The 26,278-nt window shown below is 41.0% G+C and overlaps 1 protein-coding gene across 2 annotated transcripts in view; it reads right to left on the bottom strand.

The window, feature by feature from the left end:
• Positions 1-5,675: 5,675 nt before the first annotated feature.
• SNAP91 (synaptosomal-associated protein, 91kDa) overlaps positions 5,676-26,278 on the bottom strand; it is a 44,876-nt gene continuing 24,273 nt past the window's right edge. The window contains exons 15-28 of one of the 2 annotated variants that reach the window (XM_010083731.1): positions 23,498-23,605; positions 22,716-22,973; positions 22,429-22,506; positions 22,249-22,320; positions 21,709-21,792; positions 20,746-20,829; positions 17,620-17,757; positions 16,189-16,338; positions 14,796-14,826; positions 13,453-13,564; positions 10,581-10,664; positions 10,406-10,510; positions 8,353-8,453; positions 5,682-7,081 (exon numbers count right to left, since the gene is read on the bottom strand). In XM_010083731.1, coding sequence (XP_010082033.1) covers positions 8,361-8,453; positions 10,406-10,510; positions 10,581-10,664; positions 13,453-13,564; positions 14,796-14,826; positions 16,189-16,338; positions 17,620-17,757; positions 20,746-20,829; positions 21,709-21,792; positions 22,249-22,320; positions 22,429-22,506; positions 22,716-22,973; positions 23,498-23,605 — 1,397 coding nt within the window. In that variant the 3' untranslated portion in view covers positions 5,682-7,081; positions 8,353-8,360. Of the gene's footprint in view, positions 7,082-8,352; positions 8,454-10,405; positions 10,511-10,580; positions 10,665-12,544; positions 12,569-13,452; positions 13,565-14,795; positions 14,827-16,188; positions 16,339-17,619; positions 17,758-20,745; positions 20,830-21,708; positions 21,793-22,248; positions 22,321-22,428; positions 22,507-22,715; positions 22,974-23,497; positions 23,606-26,278 lie in introns of both variants that reach the window. The other variant, XM_010083730.1, reaches the window with a different exon arrangement.

Here is a 26,278-nt window from a genome sequence, read left to right as displayed (position 1 = left end):
CAGAGTAACAATTTCCTAGATTACAACTGACTCTACTGATTACATATGTGCAAGATGTACATACCGAAACCTAATGTTATCTCTCCCTAACCATCAAGAATATAATCTGTCAGGCTATGTTTTAAAATCTTCAGAAGATAAATACTTCACTTAGGAACCACATGGTGCATATTTTCTTGATAAGTAAAGATACCACGTTCTGGAGAAACTAGGAAGGCTTGAGGAAACATGGAAATATCAGCTGTCCTCCGTAACACAGTTATAGAGCTGCTCGTGGGGAAATAGGTTTTCTTAGTAGTATCTCAGAATAAAAATTGTGCTGAGGATTACAGACATCCACACATATGTGTTAGTTTTCTAATTACTACTTATAATCCTAAGCAAAAGCTGAACATTGAAATAGAAAATCTGTTTATTGCCACTATGTAATTTATTTACATTACTTTGAAAAAAAAAAGGTATCTTTTGTATGGTCCCTTTGTTAATAAATGGAAACCAAAGCACTCTCCAGCCTGGACGAGGACTATGGTAATTAGAACGTGCTTTCATCTGCATAACTTGGATTTTAAGATTAAAAAAAAGGATGTTTTAGAGAGAAAAATAAATGAATGAATGATTAGCCAAATAATGAGCCCAATTTAATTTCACATGAGTTTAGGAGAATGCTTAAAACCAGCCCATCCACAAAAACAGATGCACAGCTGGGTGAGCTATATGCAATTGGAGTTAACGGAGCTTTTGTGTCAACTTAAAATTAGCTACAGTATATTGAATGCTGCCTTGCCTCTCTCCCTGTCTGGGCCAGGACCATGCTTTAAAGGGCAAAACATTTTAGCCATCCTACAGGCATCACAGACAGTCAAATATTTTAAGAGAGACGCAAATTTCCAGCATGACTTGCCTTGGAGCCAAGGGCTCTGTAAGCAAATTCTGCACGACCAGATCTTCAAGAAAGTATAGTAAAGGCAAGCAGCTGGATTTCCATTGATACTGTTTCTGAAATTAGAGCATTGTATCGAGTTATGGAAAAGTGTTTTGGTCATGCTGCTGCAAAGGTTTGCAGGAAGAAACACAAAGCAAATGGCAATGCTGGTGCTACAGAACCCAGGCAGCAAGGCAAAGTCATAAGACATGAGAAATATTATATACATATATGTGTGTGTGTATATATATATAATTATAATTATTTATATATTTAAATATGTATATCTAAAATCAAGACAGCTCATGCCCCACAAAGTGCAGCTGAGCAAGGTCTGATGTGTTTGTTCATTCCTGAGCAGCAGGGATGCTAGACAGATGCTAGATATTGTCATGGTGAGGTGGAGGTGAGCTGGGAACCTCTTCTTCCAAGCACAAGGGGAATGGTGCGCCCTATCCCAAAGGCATGCCCACAGAAATAGCTCCTAAAATTTGGTTCTCCTAAAAAAGTTGAAAGGTCAAAACCTCAAAGTGGCTGAAGCCCTGAGAACAAAAGATAGTTTGTGCAAAGTTTCAGAAGAGATCAGTAGATTCAAAGATGCTCTAATGCCTAAACCAGAATTTGTATAGTAAAGCAATCTTATTTATACAATATGCTGGTCTCAATGTTACTAATATTTCCCTGTTTCTTCCTTTGCTAATCTACTAAACCTGGTCTTTTCCATGTTTCAAAAGAGAAGTGATCTATTCTCCTCCTGGATTTTTCAAGATGAAGCCAAATTTCAGGGTTTTGAAACTGCTCTTCCAGTTGACTGGAACTAGTGTGGGATTATTCCACTAAGTGAGAATCACTAAAAACCCTCCTGATTGATGAATCCAGATTGACAGGGTATAATTATAGACACATCATAGATACATAAAGCTTAGTTTAACAATTAACTGTAGACTTTAACTTTTCCTACTCTTGCATTTGCATAGCATTTAAAAAAAAATCACCCTTATTTATACACAAACACACTCAGAGCGTGAAACACCGCTTCTTCTAAAGCCTAGTGTCTGCTTGCACCCATACCTTGCTCTTGTGCACAAAAATCGGTTTGCTGACAGTTCATACCCAAGCTGCACACCTGCAGCAGCTTCCAAGGCTGAGGGCAGAGAGGTGCCCACTCCCTGGTGTCACTCCGTACCTGCACGGCTCCATCACCTACCCCTTCCCACAATGACAACCTGCAGCCCGAAGAACACACCGTCTGTGCCCCACACTGTGCCCGATTGCATCCATCCTAGCCCACTTCTCTAGTGCAATACCATCCCCACACAGGCGGGCTCTTTCCAAGCCTGGGTGGGCAAAAGCACGGACAAGGATTACGGTGAGGAGCAACCTGACAGTCTTAAGAGGGCTGATGAGGATCCCTCCTCCCCTCTGTGACAGAGATCCCACCAGCCTCTGCATAGTTATCACTGAGAACAAGTAACCTGTCTCCATCTACCAGTTTAACTCCAAAAGACTGATACAGCTTTCCCTCTTGTCTGAGATCATGGTTCCTTGTATCTTTGAGTCTTTACAGTAGCTTCGTGTAGCACGTGCCTTCAACATACCTGCTTAGCCGGATGAAATCTCTGCTTCCAACAGAGTGGGTTAGTTGGCCAAACCTTTGAAAAAGATGGCTACTTCAGGCATTTATAATATTGCGGTAAACTGACAACTCTCTTCCATCAGACTAAACTAGATTTAAAAACTATGGGTCAAACTTCATCATGTTCAACCAGGAGCGTTTGGGTGTAGGTGCTTTACAGTGCTGTTGTGGGGCAGGCATTCACCAGGCCCTTCACGGGTTCCTCTGCACCACCAGAGAAGAGGTTTGCTCTCCTTCGTCCTTGCAGTGGATGTCACACCCACACACACCTTGCTTCACTTGCTTCACTTTCTGCTTCTGCTAACTCCTAAAGGCAACTGTTCTTACACCTAGAATTGCATTCAGAGACGCAAGATCTGGAACAGAAAAAAAAAGGCAGTCCTGTCTGCTTTAAAAATGTGTGTATAATCTCTCTCCTTCTGTTATCCCATCTCTGAAATTCTTACTTTGCCCCCTCAGTACCACTCAGCGTCTGACACTTCCCACACTGCTCACAGTACTAGGAGCATCCAATACATGGAAAAAAGGTTTTATTTGGTGTATTTCATGTTCTGGAAGAGCTGGATCACTAACTGTGTATCATCTTTGTCTCACTGCCACTATTTCTACCATGGGAAGTTTCAGTTGGTTTTTCTCAGCATTGAGAGTTATTAGGACTTCCCCCCACCCCATGCAGAAGAAGTTGCCTGAGCAGACAGCTCTGATTTTGGGGTGAGGGATGGGGAAGGAGGAGCAGAAGCAAAGATTCATGCCAGAAAGATAAAACAATGGCATCTGTGGCAACTGGACATTTCATGAACTAGATGGCGTCACCCACCAGTAAGCAGCGCCTCGTATTACCAATGTCTCAAATGCATTTGCAAAGGAAATCTTCCCCTCCTCCCCCACAAATAATTTTTGCTCTGGACTTTCCTGCTTGGTTTTTAAGGCAAGTCTCCGGCCCTCCGAGTTCCCTTACTAAATCTCAAGAATTGTAGTTTGGGTAGCAGCCTGACTTTGCAACCAGCCTGAAACCCTGAGGTGGTCCCCAGGATGGGCAAAGACAACAACAATTTAGTTCTCACTGTCCCGGCTTTCACCTGAGGAAACACCAGCCCTCAACTCAAACTACGGTACATTTTGAAAGGCATACATTATAAAATACAGCTAAAGATCTCAAATGAAGACAATTAAAATTAAGGATGAATGAAGAAGAGAAATGAGAGAGCCTGCTAACCTCAAACATTCAAAAAACGAGTCAGCTCTGAGGAACAAGTTGGAGTTTTTTGTTCAAACCTCTCCAGTAAGCTGAGCTCATGTTCTCCAGGTATTTACCACTCCCTAAGGCACCCAGGGCCTTAAGGGGGAGCAACAAAAGTCTCATATGACCAGAGGTGCCAGCCTCAAAAGAAGCCAGCACAAAGAACAGCAAGAGTTTGGGTAAGGGACATATCAGCTGTCTGAAACCTGTCCTCCCCCCACTGAAAAATGCTGGGGAAGGAGACAGTTGCTTCCCCCCACAGATGGGAGCCCTCCTCCCCACCCACTCTTCTCTATAGCTTGTACTGAGCAGTGGTTAGTCATAGCAGGACACAGCTGCACTCATGCCTGGATGATGAAACTCAAATGATAACGTGTTCTTGTCTACAGGCCATGAGACAACCACTTGTTTTCCTTGCAAGCCAGATTTATAACTCCACTGTGGCGGGGATGAGAAGAGTCACTTTCGTTCAGCCTTACTCAGCAGAGGGGGGAAATACACTGGTTTTACTTCCCACTGTGAACAAGCTTCTTGCTCTTCCACCAAGTTGGCTTTCTGTCCAAGCTTCAATGTCCTCACAGCACACCAAGTGTCACAGACACCACAGAGGTTTGCACAGAGCAACGAGATCTACAGAAGACTAACAAGGACAAGGACTAAGGGTTGTGGACATGGAGGAAGCTGATGCAGAAAGGCAATTCCTGCATGGCAAGGGCATGTACCTGGCAAAGAAAAAGCCTTCACACTGTGCTTTGACCCCTTGAACCATGTAACATAGTCAACATTCATTTGCAATTCATTATCTTAATTCGAATGACACACTAATGAACTGGTATGAATTATATTTACGTGTTTGGTTATGACTGTCCTCTGAAAATGCTGTCCTTACTTTGAGAAGACATTCACAACTCAGTGTTAAGTCAAGCGCTCCTTGCATTCGGCAACATATAGCACACAGGAAGGACAGGCAAAACCACGGCAAGCCTGTCTGGGGGTGCAGACCTCGTTCAAGCCTGTGTGCCCAAATAGTGAGAAAACACAGTGATTTGCTGAGCGTTACAGATTCCTAATCCAGACCACTCTGATGCAAAAAGACACTCATCCTAAGGCTGAATGTAAATAAAAACAACTTTTCCAAAGCCAAACTTGATAGATTTAGAATACCAATCTAGTAGCAAGTAAAAAAGCCCAAATTAACAACCAAAAAATCCTCTTGAGCAATGGTACTCCCCTACTGGTTGCACAACTTGGAAATGTCTTCAGAATTCAATTCAAGACTCAAACCTTAACAGAGCATGATTGAGTCATTTCAGTGTTTGGTGTTTATAATAAAGGACTCTGAAGCAGCCCTTGGCATTCAGTAGTCCTTCATCACTTTGGTTTTTTACTAAATCAAGGAGGTCTCTAGTTAGTCACCCCATATCAGAAAGACTTTAATGTACCCAACCGTATGAAACATTTCCTTCTCCTTTCACCCTGCCATAAGACAAACCTTAGCACAAGCAATTCCTGCAGCATCCTGACTGTGCTGGCTCTCAATAAGCTCTTGAATGATACTTCATAGGAAAGACATCAGGACCAGTATTATAAACTTCCACAGCTGCAACTATTCCAATATTATTCAAGTTGAAAAAGATGAGTTTTAATGAAGCCTCCTGAGGTGTTACAGGTCGACCTAGAGAATTCTCCTCTCCCTCTCCCCACTTTGCTTGGGGCTTTGTATGCATCTCTCCTGTACTGCTTAAAGATCAGCAGAAGTCGCTATCATGTGCAGCAGACACAGCAATCTCAATGTCAGGACCTATACACATTTCTTCCCTTCTCAAATGTGTTATCGTGCTCAACAACTCAATGATCATGAAACCGGCAACAAGATATTTACTTTGATCAAGGTGTTTATTGCATCTCAGAGGGCACACATGCACTGGGGTTTCTGGTTTTGTTAAACTGAAATACAAAGAAGAGCCATTTTGAAATTAGCTTTTTATAGAACTTTCCCATTACGGTGTATGTTATCCCCACAGCAAATTCAGATACAACCACTTTTAATGGTACCATACATTGATTAAATAGTTCATTTGAAAGACTTTAGGTGAATATCTTTCCAACCTGATATGCTTTTACGGAGAACTGCCAAGCCACTTGTAACACTGATCAACAGTGACCTCATTGAAGAGTCGAGATCTTACGCCAAGCCATCAGCAGAAACAGTATGAGACCAAATAAAAATTAAAGAAACACAGTATGTACAGTAAAGGGCACGGATCTCTGGATCAGAATTAAATCTAATCACCAATAGTACAAAAGCTACTCACAGCGCATTCGGGGCAATGGAGAAAACACTAGCCTAAGGCATACACATAAGCACTAAATTAAGAGATGTACGTAAGAACTGAACAGAGATGAGTAACATCACTGGTAATGTTCTGACTACAGATATATCAAAGAGTGCTCTCATATTCGGAATCCCTTAATGCCAGCACAACTATGGGTGCTTTTTCCAATTACATGGAGAGAAACTGGCCCTTTACTTATTTTCAGTGCATTTAGCAAGAACTGAAAAATACGCCAATTTTAAATGCAAAAAAACCTTAAATAATTAAAATAGATTTTAAAATAAAACCAGCAATAAATATGGTATTCTTTCAGATATGATTTTTCTTTCTTGGTAAATCATTGAAAAAGTATTTGTTATGGAAGTTTACCTTTATATTACTTTAAATTATCTTAACATATACAGTGCCACAAAAATAAAACATTTTTTTCACAACAATTGAGATTCCTGTGACTGGAAAAAAAAATTGTATTCCACACAATTTCATAATTATTTTCCTTACTATCTGGTATTATCACACTATGTTTTGTAACAGATAAAGGAGAAATTGAGTTCTAGGGAAATTTTAGGTGTCCTCAAAAAGTTATATACATTGAAACCTTCAAAAACCACAGACATCGCTCCAAATGGCTCACCAAACAACAGCCGCATAATCTGCCCCCGTGGGATAGGTTCAGAAAAGCACTAGAAGGCATCAGAAACATACATCCATTGTTTAAATTGTAAAACACAAATAACCCAAGTACACAAATTTCAAGAGAGTAGGGATAACAGCTAAGGTAGTACACATTCCTAATGTTCACTTTCACAGCTGTGCTACACGTTTCAGGAGGAAGAGAAAGTCTGAGTAAGCACTGGGTTTGGTACTGGTGGCTCACTTTGAAACTCTGAGCATCTGCTTGTAGACTCCAAACTCATGTTTTGATCATCCAGTCAGAAAAAATGCAGCTGTGAAAACAGAAAAGTATTAGATAAGACCCGGAATAATGAATGAGATAAAGCACGTTCTAGAAAAAGCACCAAACCTGCTCAGCCCTTCGCACCTCAAAGGAGTTGTTGCCCATTTTTAGTGAGGCAGTAGTCCTCCCACAGACTGTTATGAATTTGTCTACTACAAACCCAAGTCAAAAGCAGTGAGTCCTAGCAACGGAGGTGCATTTCCAGTCCTGCCCATCTCCACCAAGCACCAATTACACCTCCCCAGGGCTGGAGTTTGGAGAAGGGAGAAGAGGGACTGGGTGGTGTCTGATAAAAGCAGCCTGATCCCATCCAACTGTCGCTAACTCCAGTGCAGAGGAGCCTTAGAATAGCTCTTAGAATTAAGCTCTAAGTAGAAAGAAAAGGAACTTATGAAGAAGGCTTTGAAGATATGTAGTGATTGTCCTTCCTCACCAGGCAAATTATTCTAGTCTTAATTTTAGAATGCCTACTGTACTTCTGCATTATTATTTTTTAATTTGCTTAAGTGTTCAATTCAATCTGATGTTTCTACTTGGCCCTCTTCACATCCTTCTCCAAAACCCTCACAGTAATGGTTTTGCCTTTTTTCCTTATATTCAGCAGTACTGAATTTTGTTTCTCCTCCATTTTTCATTTGTATTTACTCCTCTGTTTTTCCCCACTGTTGTTCTGCACAGCACTGCTCAGGACCTCAATAGCATTCAGAAAAGCAGTGCCTTGAAAAACTGTATGGTGAGAGAGAACATGAACTGGCAGCAGTTAAGAGGTACAAACAACCTTCCCTTGATGATCAGGATATATAAGTTTTTCCTCTTTTCATCCCTTCACACCTATGATACCAAATCTGTTTCCACACCCACAAGACTGGAACAAGCCTCTTCAGCACTGTTTTGCCCCCACTATTTGTACCCTGTTATGATTCTATTGGTTTCAGAATTAATTTCAGGAAAAAAAGTAAACATGAACCCTTGGATTGAATGGAAACAAGGCAAAAATAGAAGTTACAGATTGAAGATAACTTTTCCTGGCAGTCACTTTTGGCAAAAAAAGTAGCCACAAGTCAAGTTTTCAGGCTAAAATGAAGAGTGTGGACAGAGAATTCAGGTTTCTGTTTAAACCACCACCTTATCAGTGCATGTTTCTACCTATCTCTGCAGCTACAATTTTATCAGTCATACTCAATCTACCGGCCTCACCAACATCTGTGGGCCAGATACCTCCCTCAGCAGAACATGCTTAGGCAGGCAGACACAGAATACCTTATCGGTTACAAGAAATCCTTGATGTTAAGATCCGCTAATGGGTCCTTTGTTGGAGGTTTCTTGGGACTCTGAGTAGCAGGAGTTGGGCTTGGAGAAAGCTAACAGATGGCAGCCAGGAAGGCAGAAAAAAAAACAAGGCAGACAAGGATACACAAGTATTAGGTAGATATAGCTGGTTCCCACACAAGCACATTGCAAACATACAAAGTTCTAAAATTTCTTTAAATTCAGTGTGTTGGCATTTTGCTCAAGCATTGTTTAGACTCCGTCCTTACTACAGGGCTAACAATGTTTGGCTGGTTTAATGGACACTGCTACAGAAACTGCATATTCTAAACAGCGTAGCTTCAAATCACTCTCTCCCTGTAAGACAGAATGGTGTTAGGATCATCAACCCAGACAGAAGTTAAGCAATTGTTAGATGTTAGACACCAAGGTGCAGAATAAGCAGAGTGCATGCTGCAGAGCATGTCTGAAAATCCCAGCGACTGACACTTCAGTACAAGTTGTTCTACACTGGGAGTGTAAATGAGAGCCCAAAGTGTACTGGAGATGTGACTGTATTATACTCTGTTCCTCCTCTGGTAGGTATAAAAATCATCAATTATCCCATAGGAAGCATCAGTTTTTCAAGTTATGCAACCCTTTTCACTACAGAGCCAAATGATTCTCTCATCCTGACCTTACTTCCCCTCTCCACCTTACTCAGGGAACCAAGTGTTTTGCACCAAAAGAAACATAGCAAGCTAAGTCTGAGACAGTTAAACTTGCATTTACTGAGAAACAGCTGCCAAAGAACTTGAGACCTTCACTTCTTCATAAGCAGAAGGTCAGTTTTGTGAAGAATCCTCTTGGTAGGCTAGGAGGGAAGATGCAAAGTGCAGTTCTAGTAAATGTTGACAAGGTCTGAACAGAATAGGAATGCCCATCAGTTCCACTTTGAACTTCCCTCAAATCTCCTCAAAACCAGATCTCAGTCATAGTGAGATGCAGGAGACTTTTCAAACCTCTTCCATGAGTCTTATACAAGGGAACTGAAAAAAGTCAAGGTGGTTCATGTAATCTGTTGCAAGTCAACGGTTGGCTTGGATGGGTGTACTCTTTTCTGGGTAAAAAATGTCTGGATGGCTGGGCACAAAGAGTCGTGGTGAATGGAGTTATATCCAGTTGGAGGCTGGTCACAAGTGGTGTTCCCCAGGGCCCAGTACTGGGGCCAGTTCTGTTTAACATCTTTATCCAACGATCTGGATGAGGGGATTGAGTGCACCTTCAGCAAGTTTGCAGACGACACCAAGTTGGGCAGGAGTGTTGATCTTCTTGAGCGTAGGAAGGCTCTGCAGAAGGATTTGGACAGGCTGGATCGATGGGCTGAGGCCAATTGTATGAGATCCAACAAGGCTCCGTGCCGGATCCTGTGCTTGGGTCACAACAGCCCCATGCAACACTATAGACCTGGGCAAGAGCGGCTGGAAAGCTGCCCAGTGGAAAAGGACGTGGGGGTGCTGGTCGACAGGAGCCGGCAGTGTGCCCAGGTGGCCGAGAAGGCCAATAGCATCATGGCTGGTATCAGAAATAGTGTGGCCAGCAGGAACTACCTGAAAGGAGGTTGTAGCAAGGTGGGTGTCGGTCTCTTCTCCCAAGTAGCAAGTGATAGAACGAGAGGGAATGGCCTCAAGTTACAACAGGGAAGGTTTAGATTTGATATTAGGAAAAATTTCTTCACTGAAAGGGTTGCCAAGCATTGGAACAGGCTGCCCAGGGAAGTAGTTAAGTCGCCATCCCTGGAGATATTTAAAAGATGTGTAGACATGGCACACAGGGACATGGTTTAGTGGTGGATTTGACAGTGTTAGGTTAATGGTTGGACTCAATGATCTGTAGGGTCTTTTCCAACCTAAATGATTCCATGATTCGAAGTCAGACAGCTGCTACTACAAGATATCTCTTTTACAGTCCCACAGCTAGAATTGAACTGAGAGAATACATACACACAAGCTACTTTCTAGAGGCATGGAGACCAATTAAACATTCATCTAGCAGTAACACTTACCTGTACACCAGGCCCAGTGGCAGCTCCAAATGGTGGCCTCATCATAGGCTGCCCGTACATAACCGGCTGCTGGGGCATCATGGGTACGCCTGTGCCTGCCGGGGGCTGTAAATTAACGCAGTGTGAGTAGGGTTCTGGGTGAAGAAAAGAGAGCAGTCTAACAAAAGAGACTCACCATCCCAAATGCTGCTCCTGGCTGTGGGACAGGTGGAGTACCTCCTGCGGCAGGAACAGCACTTGCTGGAGGCACGGCTCCCGTCTAAAAAAATTTTTTAAAAAATTAAAAAATGCAAGAATCTCTGTAACATCAATTATCTGGAAACCTCACAGAGTCTCTGGCATTTTCGAAGTTGTTCTGGAAAGTAGGAGTGTTACATAGTTGATAATAGCTAACCTCAAAACCACACTGCTTCGAAGAATGAGTGTGTTGAATGAGTCCTCAGGGCTGCTGCTCAGCTTGCTTTTTCATACAGAAGCAATGGTGACAGCCTCCATTCTCGTAATGAATGGAGTCCATTTACTGAATACAATTCAAAATAGGCTCGAGAAAATACGTACTTTCCTCCTTCTTCTACATAGTGTAAGAAAGCATCCCAATTTCATAACTGATAGCCAACATACTATTGCACTTGTTGCAGCACTGTATTTTAGTAAAAACTGAAGCAGATTTAAAGCTAAGGGAAATAACTACTAGAATTAGCCTCTAATTAAAAAAACCCATAGTATTGTTAGGCAGTAAGATTAATTTAAGTTAAAGAACAAGTTCAAACACTTAAGCCACAGTCACAAGCATTACACACTTTACTAGGAGACTTTAGTTTATCTTGTTGTGCTTTTCATTCATATGCTGAACTTGTTACGATTTTCATTCAAATAACATGAGAAAAAAAAGGTGATCTTTCACTAGGATTGAGGAAGCGAGAACTGTTAGTTTAGTAATCTGACTGGATATACAGCACAAGAGCATCTTTGAAGAAGGCCATCCCACTTATCTAGCAGAACCTACACCTCATCCGTTTCGGTTCCTTTAACTTCCCATGCACCGTCTCCTTATGGCCTCAAAGGCATCCAGCTCTCTCCTTTTCACAGAAGTATATACAATCCAAATTACTGCAACTCTGAAGAGAGGCAGGAAGCATTCAGGGGAGGGATTTAAAAATGGTAGTAGGATTTTTAGGAATCTCATTACTGCTATCATATGGCCTAAGGATATTGGCACAATGTCTCAAGCTGTTATAGAAGCTGTAGGGTCATGCCTGAGGCTTCACATCCTTACTGCCTACCTTCAGTCAGTTATACCTCAACGCACTTGGAGAGCAGCTAGCAAACTTCCAGTTCAAAGGACAGCACGTCTCTGAAGATACGTGGGAATTACTCACTGCACAGTCACTTCTCTGAATGGATCATCAAGTTCCGACCCCCCTGCCCTACTAGACCAGGTTTCTCAAAGCCCCAGCTCAAAATGCAGTTAGGCAGATGCCAAGAAAATGGCCACACAAACTGAATCTGCTTTTGCCTCAAAGCACTAGGGTCACCCGAGGGAACGGGCTTTTATGAAATTCTGCTGATTTTAATCCAGAAGGCAAAAGGTCACAAGGAAGGGAAGAAGTGACCAAAACTTAAGTGGTTTAACAGTGATGCGAAGAACAGCTTCATTTTGGTCTCTGTATTTATTTTCTGCAGATCTGGTTTTCTTTGGTTTCAAAAAATACCTAAGGGCATGATTTTGAAGAAATACATATAAGACCCATGTTTCATGAAATGCTATCAAAACCACTCCCCAGCTTTCCAGAAAGGCTAGTTACTTACCAGATAGTAAAACCACTACAAGATCAGGCTGATGTTACAGAAGCCAGAAATTTCAGGTAGTACAAGTCACCAGATAGTTCACATCCAAGTAAAGCAAAGACAGTTTGAAGCCACAATTTTCAAGCTTACAGCACAGAAATGGTTGATCAGTAGCACCATGTTCAACACATTGCCTGAGAAGTGTCTGCTGGACAGACAGCCCAAGAAAGAGCCGTGTAAAGTAGCTTCTAGCTAATGTCAAGCCAGCGGTAATAACTGCAGTGCAGGTGAAGTGCTGTTAGTATCTTTGTGTTTAGTAAGTAAAATAAGGGATCAAAAAAATTCACTTACACTGTACAGTATTGCCCAGCCTTTCTATTAAGAAAAAAAGTTGACGTTACAACTAATACATTCAATGAAGTACCAAGTTCAGGGAATTCTTCTGTCTTCCACAAGGTTAAGGAACAAGCTGGAACATGCTTGGAGTCACATTAACATCTAGCTGTGGCAGCAGGGAACTAAACTGGTCATGCTCCGCCTTCACAGTCCTTCCCTTCCCAACCCAATTTTTTTCAAATGGAGGTTGATCTATGCCTTGTGTGACTTTGATGAGATGAGGTATGACCCATCTTCAGATTACTCTTGCAGCTCACTCATGATCAAGTTGCTCTTGTGCCAAATTTATATTTTTAGCTCAATTCAACCCTCTTCTCTCAAAGTTAGTGCCTTCCGATACACTTTACAGGGCAATCTTACCTTTCCCAACAGACTGCTTTACTCTGCTAAACAAGTTACCCATTTCTAATTCAACATCAATCACCTGATCGGTATGAATACCAGGTAGTCTTTTGATCTGCTTAATTCAGGAAAGCTTGAGAAAAGCCTATTTATTTTCTCTCCTTCCAGTACTTCAGCTTTGGATTAATACCATTGTCTTTTGGGCAATCGACCCGGGACTAGTGCTTGCAAGACCACTGTGGCTAATCACATCCTTGGAAATGTCCACAGGTATTAAGTGTACACACAGAGTAACATCTTAGTACATACGCTAGTGTATTTTCATTGACCTGAGCTCAATTATTTATTTATGCCAGCCGTAAATCTGGTCTTAAAAATGTGACTTGAAACAATCATATCATTTACACAGAAGCAAACTCTTTAGCTGAAGTAGACAGGAGCAATCCCTACAAGTATGCTTGCGTAGTCTCATAAAATATTGAGGTTTCAATACCAGTGGTATCAACGGATTAACTACCTACCAACGGACCACCTGGAACACCACCAGTTGACCATGTTGCAGGTGCTACTTTTGGCTGCCAGTTGGCTCCTCCTGTTAACTTTTTCTCTCCAGCATTCCACTGAAGGTCTCCCCTAATAGAGAGGGAGAGAGACAGAGCTATTATTCACATACAGCGAAAATGAAAACCAAATGCAGTAGACGTTAATGTTAAGTTTGCATCTACATTAGTTTATGGTGTATGCAGTTGAATTTATTAACAGAAAGTTACACTTTTAGTGCCAGCTGGTTTCAAGGGTTGTTAGTGGTAGACACCACTACACTCTATACTGACGTCAGTTACATGGGTATGGCCTTTGTGGTGAGAATTAAGGAGAAGTTTTATTTAGTGTTGACCAAAGGTAACATATTATTGCATATACCCTTGCAAAGCAGGAAGAGGGACTGCTACTGCCTATTCTACTGAGACCAGGCAGTAGAGCTGCCTGCTAGAAGTCTTTGAAAGGTCATTTCATTGCTGGAAATCTTGCTCAGACAGCTGAAGGAGGAAAGCATTCAGTTCTGAAAAAAGTTGATAGATGCAAGAGAAACAAATAATTCGCAGAATAAAAGGGCTGTTGCAAAACCAGGTTTTGTTAGAGGCTGGTCTATCCAGAATAAGCTACACAATTTGAATGAAGTAGATTGAAGGAAGTAAAATTTTGGAGATAAACCGAATGATGTGTTTATACATATCGCTTCTATCGTCTCCACAGAGGCACAACATATTTTCAAGTACACACATCGTAAACTGGTCTTGCATGCAGAGGAAGACTCAGCACGGAAGTAAGCAATCAGTTAGATTAAGAAGATACATTCAAAAATAAATGCAATGCTGTAAATATTTCTTCTTGCAAAAAGAAGCTTTTCACTGCATGGAATGAACTTCTTCTCTATTTTACAAGTATTCCAATTCCTACACAATAAGCACATCCAGTGTCTGTAAAAAGATAACAAAACTATTACATATTAGCCTAGATTACTGAGGACAGCTATACAATCTATTATCTGGACTATTCGTTAAGTTGTTTGGAAATCAGCTATCTGATATGAAGACAGTGATTTACAGAATTTTTTTTTAAGACTCAGATTAAAGCCAGCAAGTTTAAAAATTATGTCAGAAGCAATTAACCTTTATTATTCAGTGAACCTGTATAGATTACTTTTTCCAGAATTTTTCTGAACTGATTTTTGGGGAGAGGGGGCACATGATCAATTCATTGATTCTTAATAAGCACTGAAATAAATCTAAGACTATACAAGACTTGAAAAGGTTTTTTTTAAAACAAAACAAAACAAAACAAAACAAAACAAAGCTGAACTTACTTTTTTGAAGAGGTACCAGAAATTCCAAGATCTGAAAAAAGTTAAAAAAAATTAAAAAAAAGAAAAAAAGTTAAATAAATGTGTTTATTAAATTAAAGAGTGTCAGAGCAACAGCTCACATCTCGTTGCACATAAGCTTATACAGCATAACTAGGTTTGGGATGCCTTCATTTATCCAGCATCAGAGGGCTGGCCACATCTACCCCTTTCTTCAGGACAAACTTCTGAGGAACACTGCAGATGTCCTACACTCGAGGAAGCCATTTCTGCTCCATAAACAATCCAAACACCATATTTAGGCCTACAAAATGCTAAGTTATTTAAGAGCCCTAGAACTATTTATGATGAATGACAACACTAGTTTCTGTTCCTCATTACACATACTGAAATAAAAAGCTATTTTTGTTCACATAAATCTGAATGTTTACTGGGAGTTTTGCACTGTTTTATCTGCTCTATCATACACAGAACTCCAAGCAGTTTCCTTAATTACTCTTTGGAAGAAGTTTTAAGCTAAGTGTTAAAGAATGCTCTCCTCACATGACCAGTGAAAGTCCTGTAAGTCACAAATGGCTAAGTTCGATTTTCTACCCCAAACTTGGATATATTAAACGAATTACAAAGGAAACTTCAAGTGATTAGGAGTCCTGCTGACTTCTAAGCATGGTATTCCCCCCCACACCCAACAGAAGAGTATACATAAGATCAGTTATATCTTTGCTGTGGTGTGTTTACATATATACTAACAGTAATCGATTTAGACAACTTCAGTAGTATTGCACCTTACCCTAGGAGGGCCTCTGGTGTTAAGTATTTAGGGGGGGCTGTGGGTACTGATCTCTGGTTATAAAGGGTCTAGCCCTTTTCCTACTACAGGAAAGAGAACATTTTTTTTTAGTTTAGCATTTCAAGAACATGTTTTGGAAAGTTCACTGTCTGAGAGAGGGTCTGTTCTTGGCTAATGTGCACACCTCACCCCACTGCTCCTCCTCTCAGAAAGCAAGAAATCAGCTGTTTGGGACCACCAGCTTTTCTGCTTAAATTCCACAGTGCCATCAGATGCTTTGGACAGTTTTCACCTTTCCATCTGCTATTATAGGGCTACACATCCACCAAGAGTCTGATGTGCCTCTGAAGGTACCTGGGATGTTCACGTTACAAATCACCTACCAAACAGATCCCATTATTTGTCTCGGATCCTGGGCACAAAGAGGGATGAGTTATGACCCCAGACTACCAGCTCTCTAAATCAGGCCTTATACCTGCCCAGAGTTCCCCCATCTCCCCAGGGAAACAGGACATTGAAAGAAGCAAGCTAAAATAGACAAGGATTTGGCTCCACAGAAGAGTCACATAGATGCCACACGACTTAAAACCCAAATTTGTCACTTACTGCCTACTAGGTTTGCAAGAGATGAATCAAGATCACTTCCGAGGCCTTTGCTTGCAACTGAAGCAGGGACTGCTGCTGTGGCTGAAGGTGCTATAGACTGACCAGAAGGAACCAGAGTTGGCATAAGAAGATCACCTAGGCCATCAAACACTGGAAGTGAAAGGAAAGCGGGTTAGAAACAGCCGCTGTTGTAAGAAATACACTACCTACAACTTCACTGTTGCTCCAACAAAAATAGCACGGACAACCACGTCACAAGTCTTATCAAAACACAGCTTGACATGAGAAGTCATGCCAACAAGGGCATGCATTTGATTTTACCAGACACTGAACGTACAGTAATCCTGAAAGAGCTATACGAATAAGAACTAACATGACAGGACATGCCCAAAGGGACTTTAATCGGAGAGTTGAATCTACGTGGATACAGCACCACTTCCACATGACACTATTTTTCTTACAGCCATCCTTAAAGAGATGTCTCTTAAAAGAGACACACACACATTGGTCAGGAGATATTCATTTAAAGGCTTTTAAAATGAACATCTGGCAGCAAACACTGGTCAGAATTACTGTGGCAAAGGCAGTCTTATACCTCAACATCTTATGGCAATAGGATTAAAAGTCTCAGGATGTTACTATTCACTGGCAAGCAGCAGGGAGTCAGGAAAACCTACTAACATGAGATCAGAAGGAAACAGAACTATTCACACTGACATAGTTAGCCTCCTTAGTCCAGTCATCTAACTCAGATCCCGTGATGTCAAACCACCTGGTACATCTCATGCCAGTGTTTTATCTTCTGATCTGTATGGGAGGTACATGCTAATGTTAAGTCAACAGGAAAGGGGTAGCATGTGCACTGGCAAGCAACCAAATAACCAACCAGCAGTACTACTTCAACCTTTTTTTTTTCTTGTACAGTGAAGAACTCACCAATTTTAAGTTTGTAGCAAGGACCCAGCATGAAAAATACAGAATGGAAGAGATACAAACAAAATGATAGCAGTGATGAAAGTTTAAGCTTATAGTCAGGCAAAGAACACAACCTCAGCCTCCGCTCTGTGTAACGTCAGGGGCCATGCAAGCTCAAGAACAGCTTCAGCAGCAGCAGGAAGACGACTTGTCTATACACTTGATTTACAGAACAGCGTTTTGCTTGAGTAACTCCTGATTCACGCAATCAAGCACATGCAAGGATGATGTTCACACCAGTTTGTTTTTCACTGATATGGTAGAGTAAAAAATGGGTACAGGAATGCTCTTGGGCACACACCAACCTAACCACCACCCTGAGTTCTTCCAGTAGAGAAGGAACAGGGAAATCACTGATTGATATTGCTTGTACTCAGACCCTAAATGTGGTGTCATTAACTCATCTAACAGATAAAACACATTAGAAAATTCACAGAAAGAAAGCCTGTGGCTCACCTGATGCATCAAATGAACTGCCAGTTGTTGGAGCTGTTGTCCCAAAAGCTGCATCAAAGTTAGGCTGGAGTAAGCTGGTTTGAGCTGGCGTGACTGGGGATGGTGATGGAGAGGGAGAAATAAAAGAACCTCCAAATCCTTGAAAAAGCCACAAAAGAGAGGTGTGGACATTAGAGTCAGTCTTGTTGGGCTGTGTTTAACAAAAGCTCATTCTACAGAAGGCACAATGATAGAGACAATTCTTACTAGACCCTTGTAAATAACTCAGCACTACACAAGCATCCTTGGTAAGCTAGGTATGACCCAGGGAATTTAAGCCTTTGTGAGAGTCACAAACAAAAACTTTAATGTTTGTTACTTAGATTTTTGCAGAGGCAGATCAATGGAGTGGAGAACACAGTTCTTCCAGTACTACACATTATAGTTCTAGGTAAGTAATCTCACAGGCAGAATGCAACAAACAAGAATTAGTTTGGATTTTTCCAAAATCCAAAAATCTTTTTAGAGAAACAGAGGACTAACTTGAGAAAAGCGTATGATCACCCATCACTACTTTGGAATCTCAGTTCAGAAGGCAGTGTTTTACTAATCCAGTTTAGCCTCTCTCACCATCTTAAAACATCCTGGTCTCCCTCATGAGGACGTCTTTCAGCTACTGCTCCCTCCCTGCCATGCAAAAGCAGGATCAATCCTATCCACAGGTGAACTGCTAGTAGGCTGGAGAATCTCCATGATTAAGGTTAGTGTATGTATTATAAACCCTATATTTATATAAACAAACCCTACTCATGGAGATTCTCTAGCCTACCAGCAATGCTCTCCTGTGTTTGCCTGTTCTTAAAATCCCACCCTTGCCCACTAAATAATTTGATCTCCCTTGCAATCTAAGCTTATTTGTATTATCTACAGACTCTGGAAACTGATGAAATATGCAAAGACTCAGCTAAAATGAGAACAGACATATGATACCTTCTCAATTCTCTTTAGTTTCAAGCCATTCCCCATATTCAATCTCTTCTTGACTGTGATGTTGAGACCTCTCTCCTCCATCTTCAGTCTCTCAGCCTTGTTTACACAGAAAGGCTCAGATCTGAGCTCAGTGCTATGCAAATGCAGCAGGAAGAGCACTCTCCACAGCCTGCAGGCTGTACTTTTCCCTCCTGTACCAGAGTAGGAAGTGTATTATTTTGCCACAGCTGATCACAAGAGAGTGACGACCCAGCACTCTACCACTGCCATTCGCTTCTTTTCAGAGAACATCCTGCCTTACAGCCTCCCGTCCTTATTTGTCCAGATCCCTTCCACTTCCTGAGTGAGAACAAGGAGCCTGGCAGCAGGGCATGACACAATACCCATTTATAAGATTCTGTTTAGAAAGTTATGCAAGTTTTCGCAAATCCCCACAGAGTATCTGTTTCTCCAGCTACAGAAGAGTTCTCCCAAGCTTCAAGTGAAGCTTGCATGATGATTGGTCTTAATTCCACAGCTTTTAGCCCTGTGCAATTTAACAGCAACAACAGGCACAGAAGCCAGAAAAATACTTTAATAGATTAAGTTCCTAGTTGTCTAGGGCTTGCACAAAAACCAAAGCAAGTCTGCAGAAAGAGCAGCAACTGAGTGAGATGTGTTGTCTGGACATCCCCAACTGCCCGATTTGGAGGTCGCTTTTACTTACACATTCCAGTAAGATTTCTTATAAGAAGACGCTATTAAAGTACATACTGGGACACACATGCACATAGTTTAATTGGGTAGGAAGATCTAGAAGGGAAAATGCCTAGACTATTGCATTTATCAGCATAGTTCCTGTCTTGTCTGCTGAGAGGCCTAGAAGAGTATGAAAAAAACTCTACCCTATTTTCTAAGTGAGCCAAGAGGAGACTGGAAACATTTGACAGCAGACCACTTCAGACAATGATGCACAGTAAGTATACTCGTAACATTATGCAGATAAACACTTGGTACAGCCAAACACTCATAAACCATGAAGGACAAGCCTTCAGCCACCATATGAATTCCAGACAATCTTAAATTTAAAACTGGATTACACTGCAGGCTATACATCTGCCATTATGTAGGGTCACCAAATGCTTAGCAATATGCTGTGATGTTTACAGACTCTCTGTATCTGCCAAAAAAAAAAAATAATTCAAATCTATTTGGAACCCTTTTGAATGTATACTCAAAGCAAAAACAAAATGAAAGTTTAGGAAATCATCTATTCACACCAATTGCTTCAGGTCTGTTTGAGTATTTAGACTTATAACACTCCTTTTATAATTTAGATTTTGATTTAATGTGACTCATCAGATCCAGAGAGCACACTGCTGAAGTTTAAGCCATCTGGAGCATAATATTGACTGGAACTTAAGCTTAGCTACAGATAAAGACATAAAATATTTTGTATTGTAATGTTTGCATAAGTAAATTATCTTCTGCCCAAGAACATCTTTACACCCAGTCCCCGGTAAGGCACACAACTGCAAACGACTGGTATGTTTCAAAATCTACTAGTTAAAGCCTGATCTCCAGCCTTTAAGTTATCCATAGACTAACTCATAAAAAGACCTACTGAAGCAATCTTAAACCAAAAAGTGGTCTTCTGCCTTCAAATCCTGCAGCTGCCTATACTAAAACTTTAGCATGCATTTATGCATTACGCCACTTGAAGTAGCTGGCTTGCCAGCACTGTAACTAATTGAGACCAGACATATTCATTATTATTATCTAGACTACTTCTACCTTCCTGCAGCCCAACTAGGCAATGCCCACACTTAGAGCGGGTACTAGAAAATGTGTCCTCTTCTGAGATGGCTTCAGCATGCAAGCTGAAGCAATCAACCTCCTAACATTCAAGTGTGTAACCTGCCTCAGTTAAATCAAAGATGAATTAGCAGTAAGGAACAAGCAAAAAAAAAAAAAAGTTAACTTGTACTTCAGTACAGTGTCTCCATTATAAATCCCTGTAGTTTTAGTTTAAGATATCTAAACTCCTAAGAAATCTTGTGAATAAGAAATTTATTCCACTGCAAAAGTTCATTTACACCCAAGGAACATAAAAAAAATTCAAAGACCATTTCTTGGTTTTTCTTTAAAATAACAAGCTTTTTTGAAGTTCTTTATTACCAGCAAGTAGGTCTGCAGAAGCTGAGGAACTAGAAGCAGCCTGGGTTGCGGGCTGGGGTTCAGAAGCACTACTCCCAAAAGCATCTAAAGGGAATTCCAGAAAGCATCAACAAGAGGTAAAGAGTTCAATATTAAATGCATCAATTCATCACTTATCATAAACAAAAGATGACAAAAGGATAATCACTTCATTCATCAGAAAAAATTAAAAAAAAAAAAATGCTTGGCCATCTTTACTGCAGAGCAGTACCACGGATGCAAAGCTCAAGTGGAAAAAAGGAGGTGCAGCAAACCAGCACTTGAAAGAAATCTATTTTCTTTTAGTTGAGCCTCTTCTCAGAAAGCCCAAACAAATCACAGCATCCTAGGCGAGAGGGTTAAGCCCTTTGGAGAGGAATGCATTGCATGAGAGACTGTAGTAGTCCCAGCCAGAACCTACTGACCCACATTAAGTTTTTTTAGAGGAATATTTCACTAATGTTTGAAAATTCACTGCTTCTAAGCAACATTCCTGTTCTACAACACTCCTGGAGTTGGTTGTGCCCATCCTGATTTCCACCTTGTCAAATCCAACAAAGATCCTGTGATTCAGATACCCAGACTGAGACAAGTCACCCTCAAAACTTCAGCTGCTCTGAGAAACAGAACTGAGAGAAAACAACATGACCATAGAGAGTTGCAAAGAAGAAAAAAGCACACAACAGACTTTCACTGGACCTCTGAGGAAGACCCATACATGCATCAACTGAAGACAGAATGGTAAGTGTCATGACAACAGAATGGCCACACTGACAGCTTTTTTTGCAGTTCGTTATGGTGTAACATGAAGAACTGGACATAGTATTAGCCGTGATGCTACATGGAAAAGCTGTGAGAAAAGGAAACTGCAGCTTTAGCCAAGTGCAAAGGTAATCAAAATGAAGTGATTCAACTCTGAAGTGGTGAGGAAAGAGAAATACCCACCACCAAATAGGTCAATCACACCTGAAGAATCCACCTTTGCTGGAGAGGCAGTGGGTAGAGGAGAAGGGGCTGCAAATGCATCCACTGCAGTAAGCACAGGATAAATAATATTTAGTATCAGCAAGGCAACAATGATAGCTAAATATTTCAAAGCCACGTGGGCTCCACCAGTTCGAACCACAGGGTCAGTAAATTCAGGTTAAAAGTCTTCAGAACTGCAAACAGAAAGTGTTACATTTCTCACAGAGCAACTGAAAACCACAGTTTTTTTACTTTAAGGAAAGCATTGTTCATTAAGACTTTTCTTATGCTTAGAGGAGGATTTACTGACTCAACAACCATATTACTTACTCAACTTCAGTGTCAGCCACTATGGTTTCCATCTTCAGCAGCTGCTAATCTTGTGACCAAAGTGTCAACAAACCCACAACTTAGTATTTTAGCTTAAAGACTTAAATTGGCAACAGGTCTCATTTTTTTACTTGGGAAAAAAAAACACAACAGAAGTCTGTAGGATGGCCTGTGAAGACAAGCACTCACCAGATAAGAGATCAGCAGTGAGAGAGCTCTCAGGCACAGGAGAAGCTCCATGCGGTGGAGATGAAAAAGCATCTTCCAGAAATGAAAGAAAAAACCAAGGAGAGGTAAGTATCATTCGAGACAATTTACACCACTACACAGCATCAAAGCAGCAGAGTATTGGAAGAATTCTCTCTTTACCTGTACCAAAGAGATCTATGCTAGGAGTAGCATCTGGTTTAGGTGCTGCAGGTACATCAGGAACAGACTCAAATAAATCTAAGGCCAAGAACACAACATGTCTTTAACTCATTTTTGAAAGACAGGACTCAAAGCAGAACTTTCAAGTTTTGCACATCATATTTGGAGTCAATAGGCTCTCTGGTTCGAAAGCCTAGAGCACAGCATGCATGCAACAATGAATTGTAATTGCTCTGTCCTTCTGACAGATCAATCCAACAGAATCAAAGAGTTAAAAACAAAATTACCACCAAAGATATCTAGAGCAGGAGGAGCGGAGGTGGTGGCGGTAGCAGAAGTGGTGGCAGTAGTGGTAGTGGCAGTAGCCGTAGTAGCAGTAGCAGCAACAGCAACAGCAGCAGCTGGAGAAGGAGTTGTTGAAGGAACTGGAGTGGCTGCACTAGTTGTAGGGGTAACTACAGGAACAGCAGTCTCTGTTGGCTTCATAGCAAAGAGGTCCAGCTCAGGAGCAGCCTCTGCGCTACCGTCGGATGGGGCAAAGGGGTCTTGTAAAAAGGAGAGGGGAAACACATGTGTATGCATACTTAGGATCGGTGAGGGAGGAAGTCAAGAACAAAGCAACTACAGGCAATGCACATACTGCAAACACACGCACACACACAGAGGAGGTCACTAACATCTAGCCTACTTATCCAGCCATGTTACTTATGTTTTTCCAAAATAAAGACCATCTGAAGGGCTGAGCAGTCTAGTTACTAAAGGGCAGAACTTTCAAAGGCTGTTTTGACAAGGCCAAAAAAGAAGACAGAAATATGACAAAAGAATATCCAGTTTAGCAGGTTACCGCTTACAAAACTCAGCACTGCCAGAATTGTTCATTAGCACTACCAAATAAGCACAAAGTTACTGGGACTCGGAAACAGGCAGTTTTCTTAAGCATGCTCTTCAGTCTAACGTTTGTTTTGACCAATTGCAAACACAATGAAAATTTCAGAAAAACACACTGCCATATAGTTTAAACAAAAAAAACCAGCAAAAACAAGAAACTATCTAACGACATAAAACCCACCATTTCCTGAACATGCATCAAGAGCTGCTGCTACAGGGGTTGGGGTAGCTGGTGCTGCCGCCCCTTCAGCTGCTGCAGGGGCTTCCCCAGGAGAAGCTGCAAAGGCATCTTGGGTGCAGTTTAAGAACAGAAATTAAAAGGATAAAGAGAAGAAAAATATAGTAAAAGAACCAAGTTAAATTGCACAGGTAGATCCCCTTATACAACATGAATGTTGTTACTCTGACAGCAAGACAAGTCATGCAGCGCAAAACGCTTTGTCCCCCCCAACCCCACACAAGCAGGTTCTAGACAGGGTTTGAGATGGACCTTCTTGGGTTTCCCGCACGAAGCGCAGTGAGTGGAAAAGAAGGCATTATTCTCATTGTATAAGGGTTCAGAGCAGCATGCTCATGTACTACCCAAAATTAACTAATGAAAAAAGAGCAGAGGTATGGCGGTAAGTTGGTGTTAATAAAGACATTAAAAATTTGCATGCTCAAAGCCCATAATACATGTGATTAATCTGCAACTGTGAATTTACTTGCATAGTGCTTTGCAAACTCAAGCACTGTTACGAATAACAATCCAATTACATTGGCAGAGATCTGCATCTACCGTTTCTAGCTTTTGAGCAAAGTCAGTCATGCAACATCTGAGAAATCGAACTTACATGTTTCTTAACAGTATTCCAATCGGATCTTTCTGAAGCCATAACCTGATGCATAGGTTATATTTACTCAGCTTGCTTCTGACAGATCAAGAATATTCATCTTAACTACTGGCCAGCCATAGTTTGTCTCTCCTTTTAGGATCACTTCTAGGCCAACCAGTCACATCAGGTAAAACAACTGTTTTGGGGTTTGGAATGACTTGCTCATGAGTTTTCTTTGACTAGAATTTTGTTTGCCACTTGCTAAGTGGTATGTTTAAATTTCAAGCTCTGAACTTTTACAGCATTATTCCCAGGCTTAAACCACCATCTGTAGCTCTTAATTCCATGAAGTAGTCCTAATGGACAGTGCCATTTGGACTATCCTCATAGACAAGCATCTTCTTCACAAAAAGACTGCGCAATTACCATTAAATACTTCAAGATGCTCATAAAGGCCATTTTGCTACTGTTACAAAGTTAGCAAGTTTAAAAAAAAAAATCTGTTGGGGAATACTGCAATTGCACTGTCAAACTAGTACAGGAAAAAGCTTAACATGCTTCAACTTGAGTGTCAATTTTAAAATGAAAACAACCATTTTAAAAACAAGTTTGTGCCAGTTAATCTAAAAAGCTCAAAAGAACATGCACTGAAACTTCAGCAGAAGAGATGAAAGCCAATTACACTTGTACAATAGAATTAAAATGAGTTAGTAGCAAAAAAAGGCCTGCTAATAAGCCATTTCAAATATAATTGTATTTTTCACCTAACAGGGTTCAACAACAAAACTGGATGGCAGTTGTCCAATTAAAAAGTCATAATTAGTCAAACATCACAGTATTGTATACCAGACACTGGCATACACCACGTAGAAGAAATTCAGCACAGAACTGGACTGAAGAGTTTTGACTTGTACTACTTGGGAATACACTATGCGTAAGGTTGTGTGCGTTGGGTTTTGCTCTACGGGGCCAGGTTTCAGATGGAGGGTCACCCTGGGCTACTTCAAAAGAGCACAATTGTATCCACGCAAGCTTGTAGGCCAACAGCAGACAAGTCAGTCAACAGTACTTATAATTATTTCACAGCATGAAAGGGCAGACTCCAGATTTCATATAAAGTGAGAATTCAGAATGCACAGAGTTAGTCACTAGTTCTATGCCGGGACCACTTCAGCCTCAGAGTGACACCTATTCCTGTAGACTACTGAAGCTCCACGTACAACAGCCATAGAAATTCAGACCCATAGATAGAATGGAACAGCTATCTTGGCACCCGCTTTATTATTTATTGCCACTTCTGAACAAGGTTGCTGCCAAGCACTATAATTTTCTTTAGCATCATACTTGCGCTAAATGGCGGGTGGGATAGACACCTAAGTTCATAATGGAATCTAAAGGAAAATGAAAGAATCATAAGAATTATGGTATTTTGTTGTTGTTGTTGTTTGTGTTTTAAAATAACTAGCAGTTTGCTCTACCAGCATGTCCCAGCATAAGGGACATTCACTAGCCTTCAAGCACCAAAAAGTCTTGATCACTTTGCCTGTAGTTTCTTTAAAGGAAAAACAATAGTTCTCCTGCCCGCTTACGATTCATGTCACCTGAACGCCTAATAACCGACATTTGCACAGTATCTGCCATGACTTATTACTTGCACCTTCGAAAGTGTAATCACACAACAGAATATAACTCAAGAGCACATTACTAGCATCCAAAATTACTGTGTCCAAATTCTATTATTGAGATACCTGGCATTTCAAGATATTTCACCTTTCTTCTACCTTCACATTTCTCCCTCTGAGGAATGATTCCAGCTGCACCTTAAAAACAGCCTCCTCTTGTTTATCTTAGAAACAAGATAAGGAATTCTTCAACTTAGCCCAGGTAACTGAAAGCTTGCCCATTAATCAGACTGAATTCTCAAAAAAAAAAAAAAAAACTATGCTGGATCAATCTTGCATTTCTTATCTTTCCAAGACCAGGTTAGAGATGAAGACATAACGCAGAGCTGCTTTTCCTCACAAAGCCCAGCCGCAGGCAGCACGCAGGCTCCTACCAGCTGAAGCACCAGTGATACAGTGCAAGAGAATAACAGTCAACAGTCATTCCTGCAAAGTTTCCTCTTCTCCTTCTGTCAACTTGGCTAC

The sequence above is a fragment of the Pterocles gutturalis genome, unplaced genomic scaffold (assembly GCF_000699245.1).
Source record: "Pterocles gutturalis isolate BGI_N339 unplaced genomic scaffold, ASM69924v1 scaffold6220, whole genome shotgun sequence".
Taxonomy (NCBI): Eukaryota; Metazoa; Chordata; class Aves; order Pterocliformes; family Pteroclidae; genus Pterocles; species Pterocles gutturalis.
Note: the sequence above shows the minus strand (reverse complement) of the source record. Positions and strands in the feature narration are given on the sequence as shown.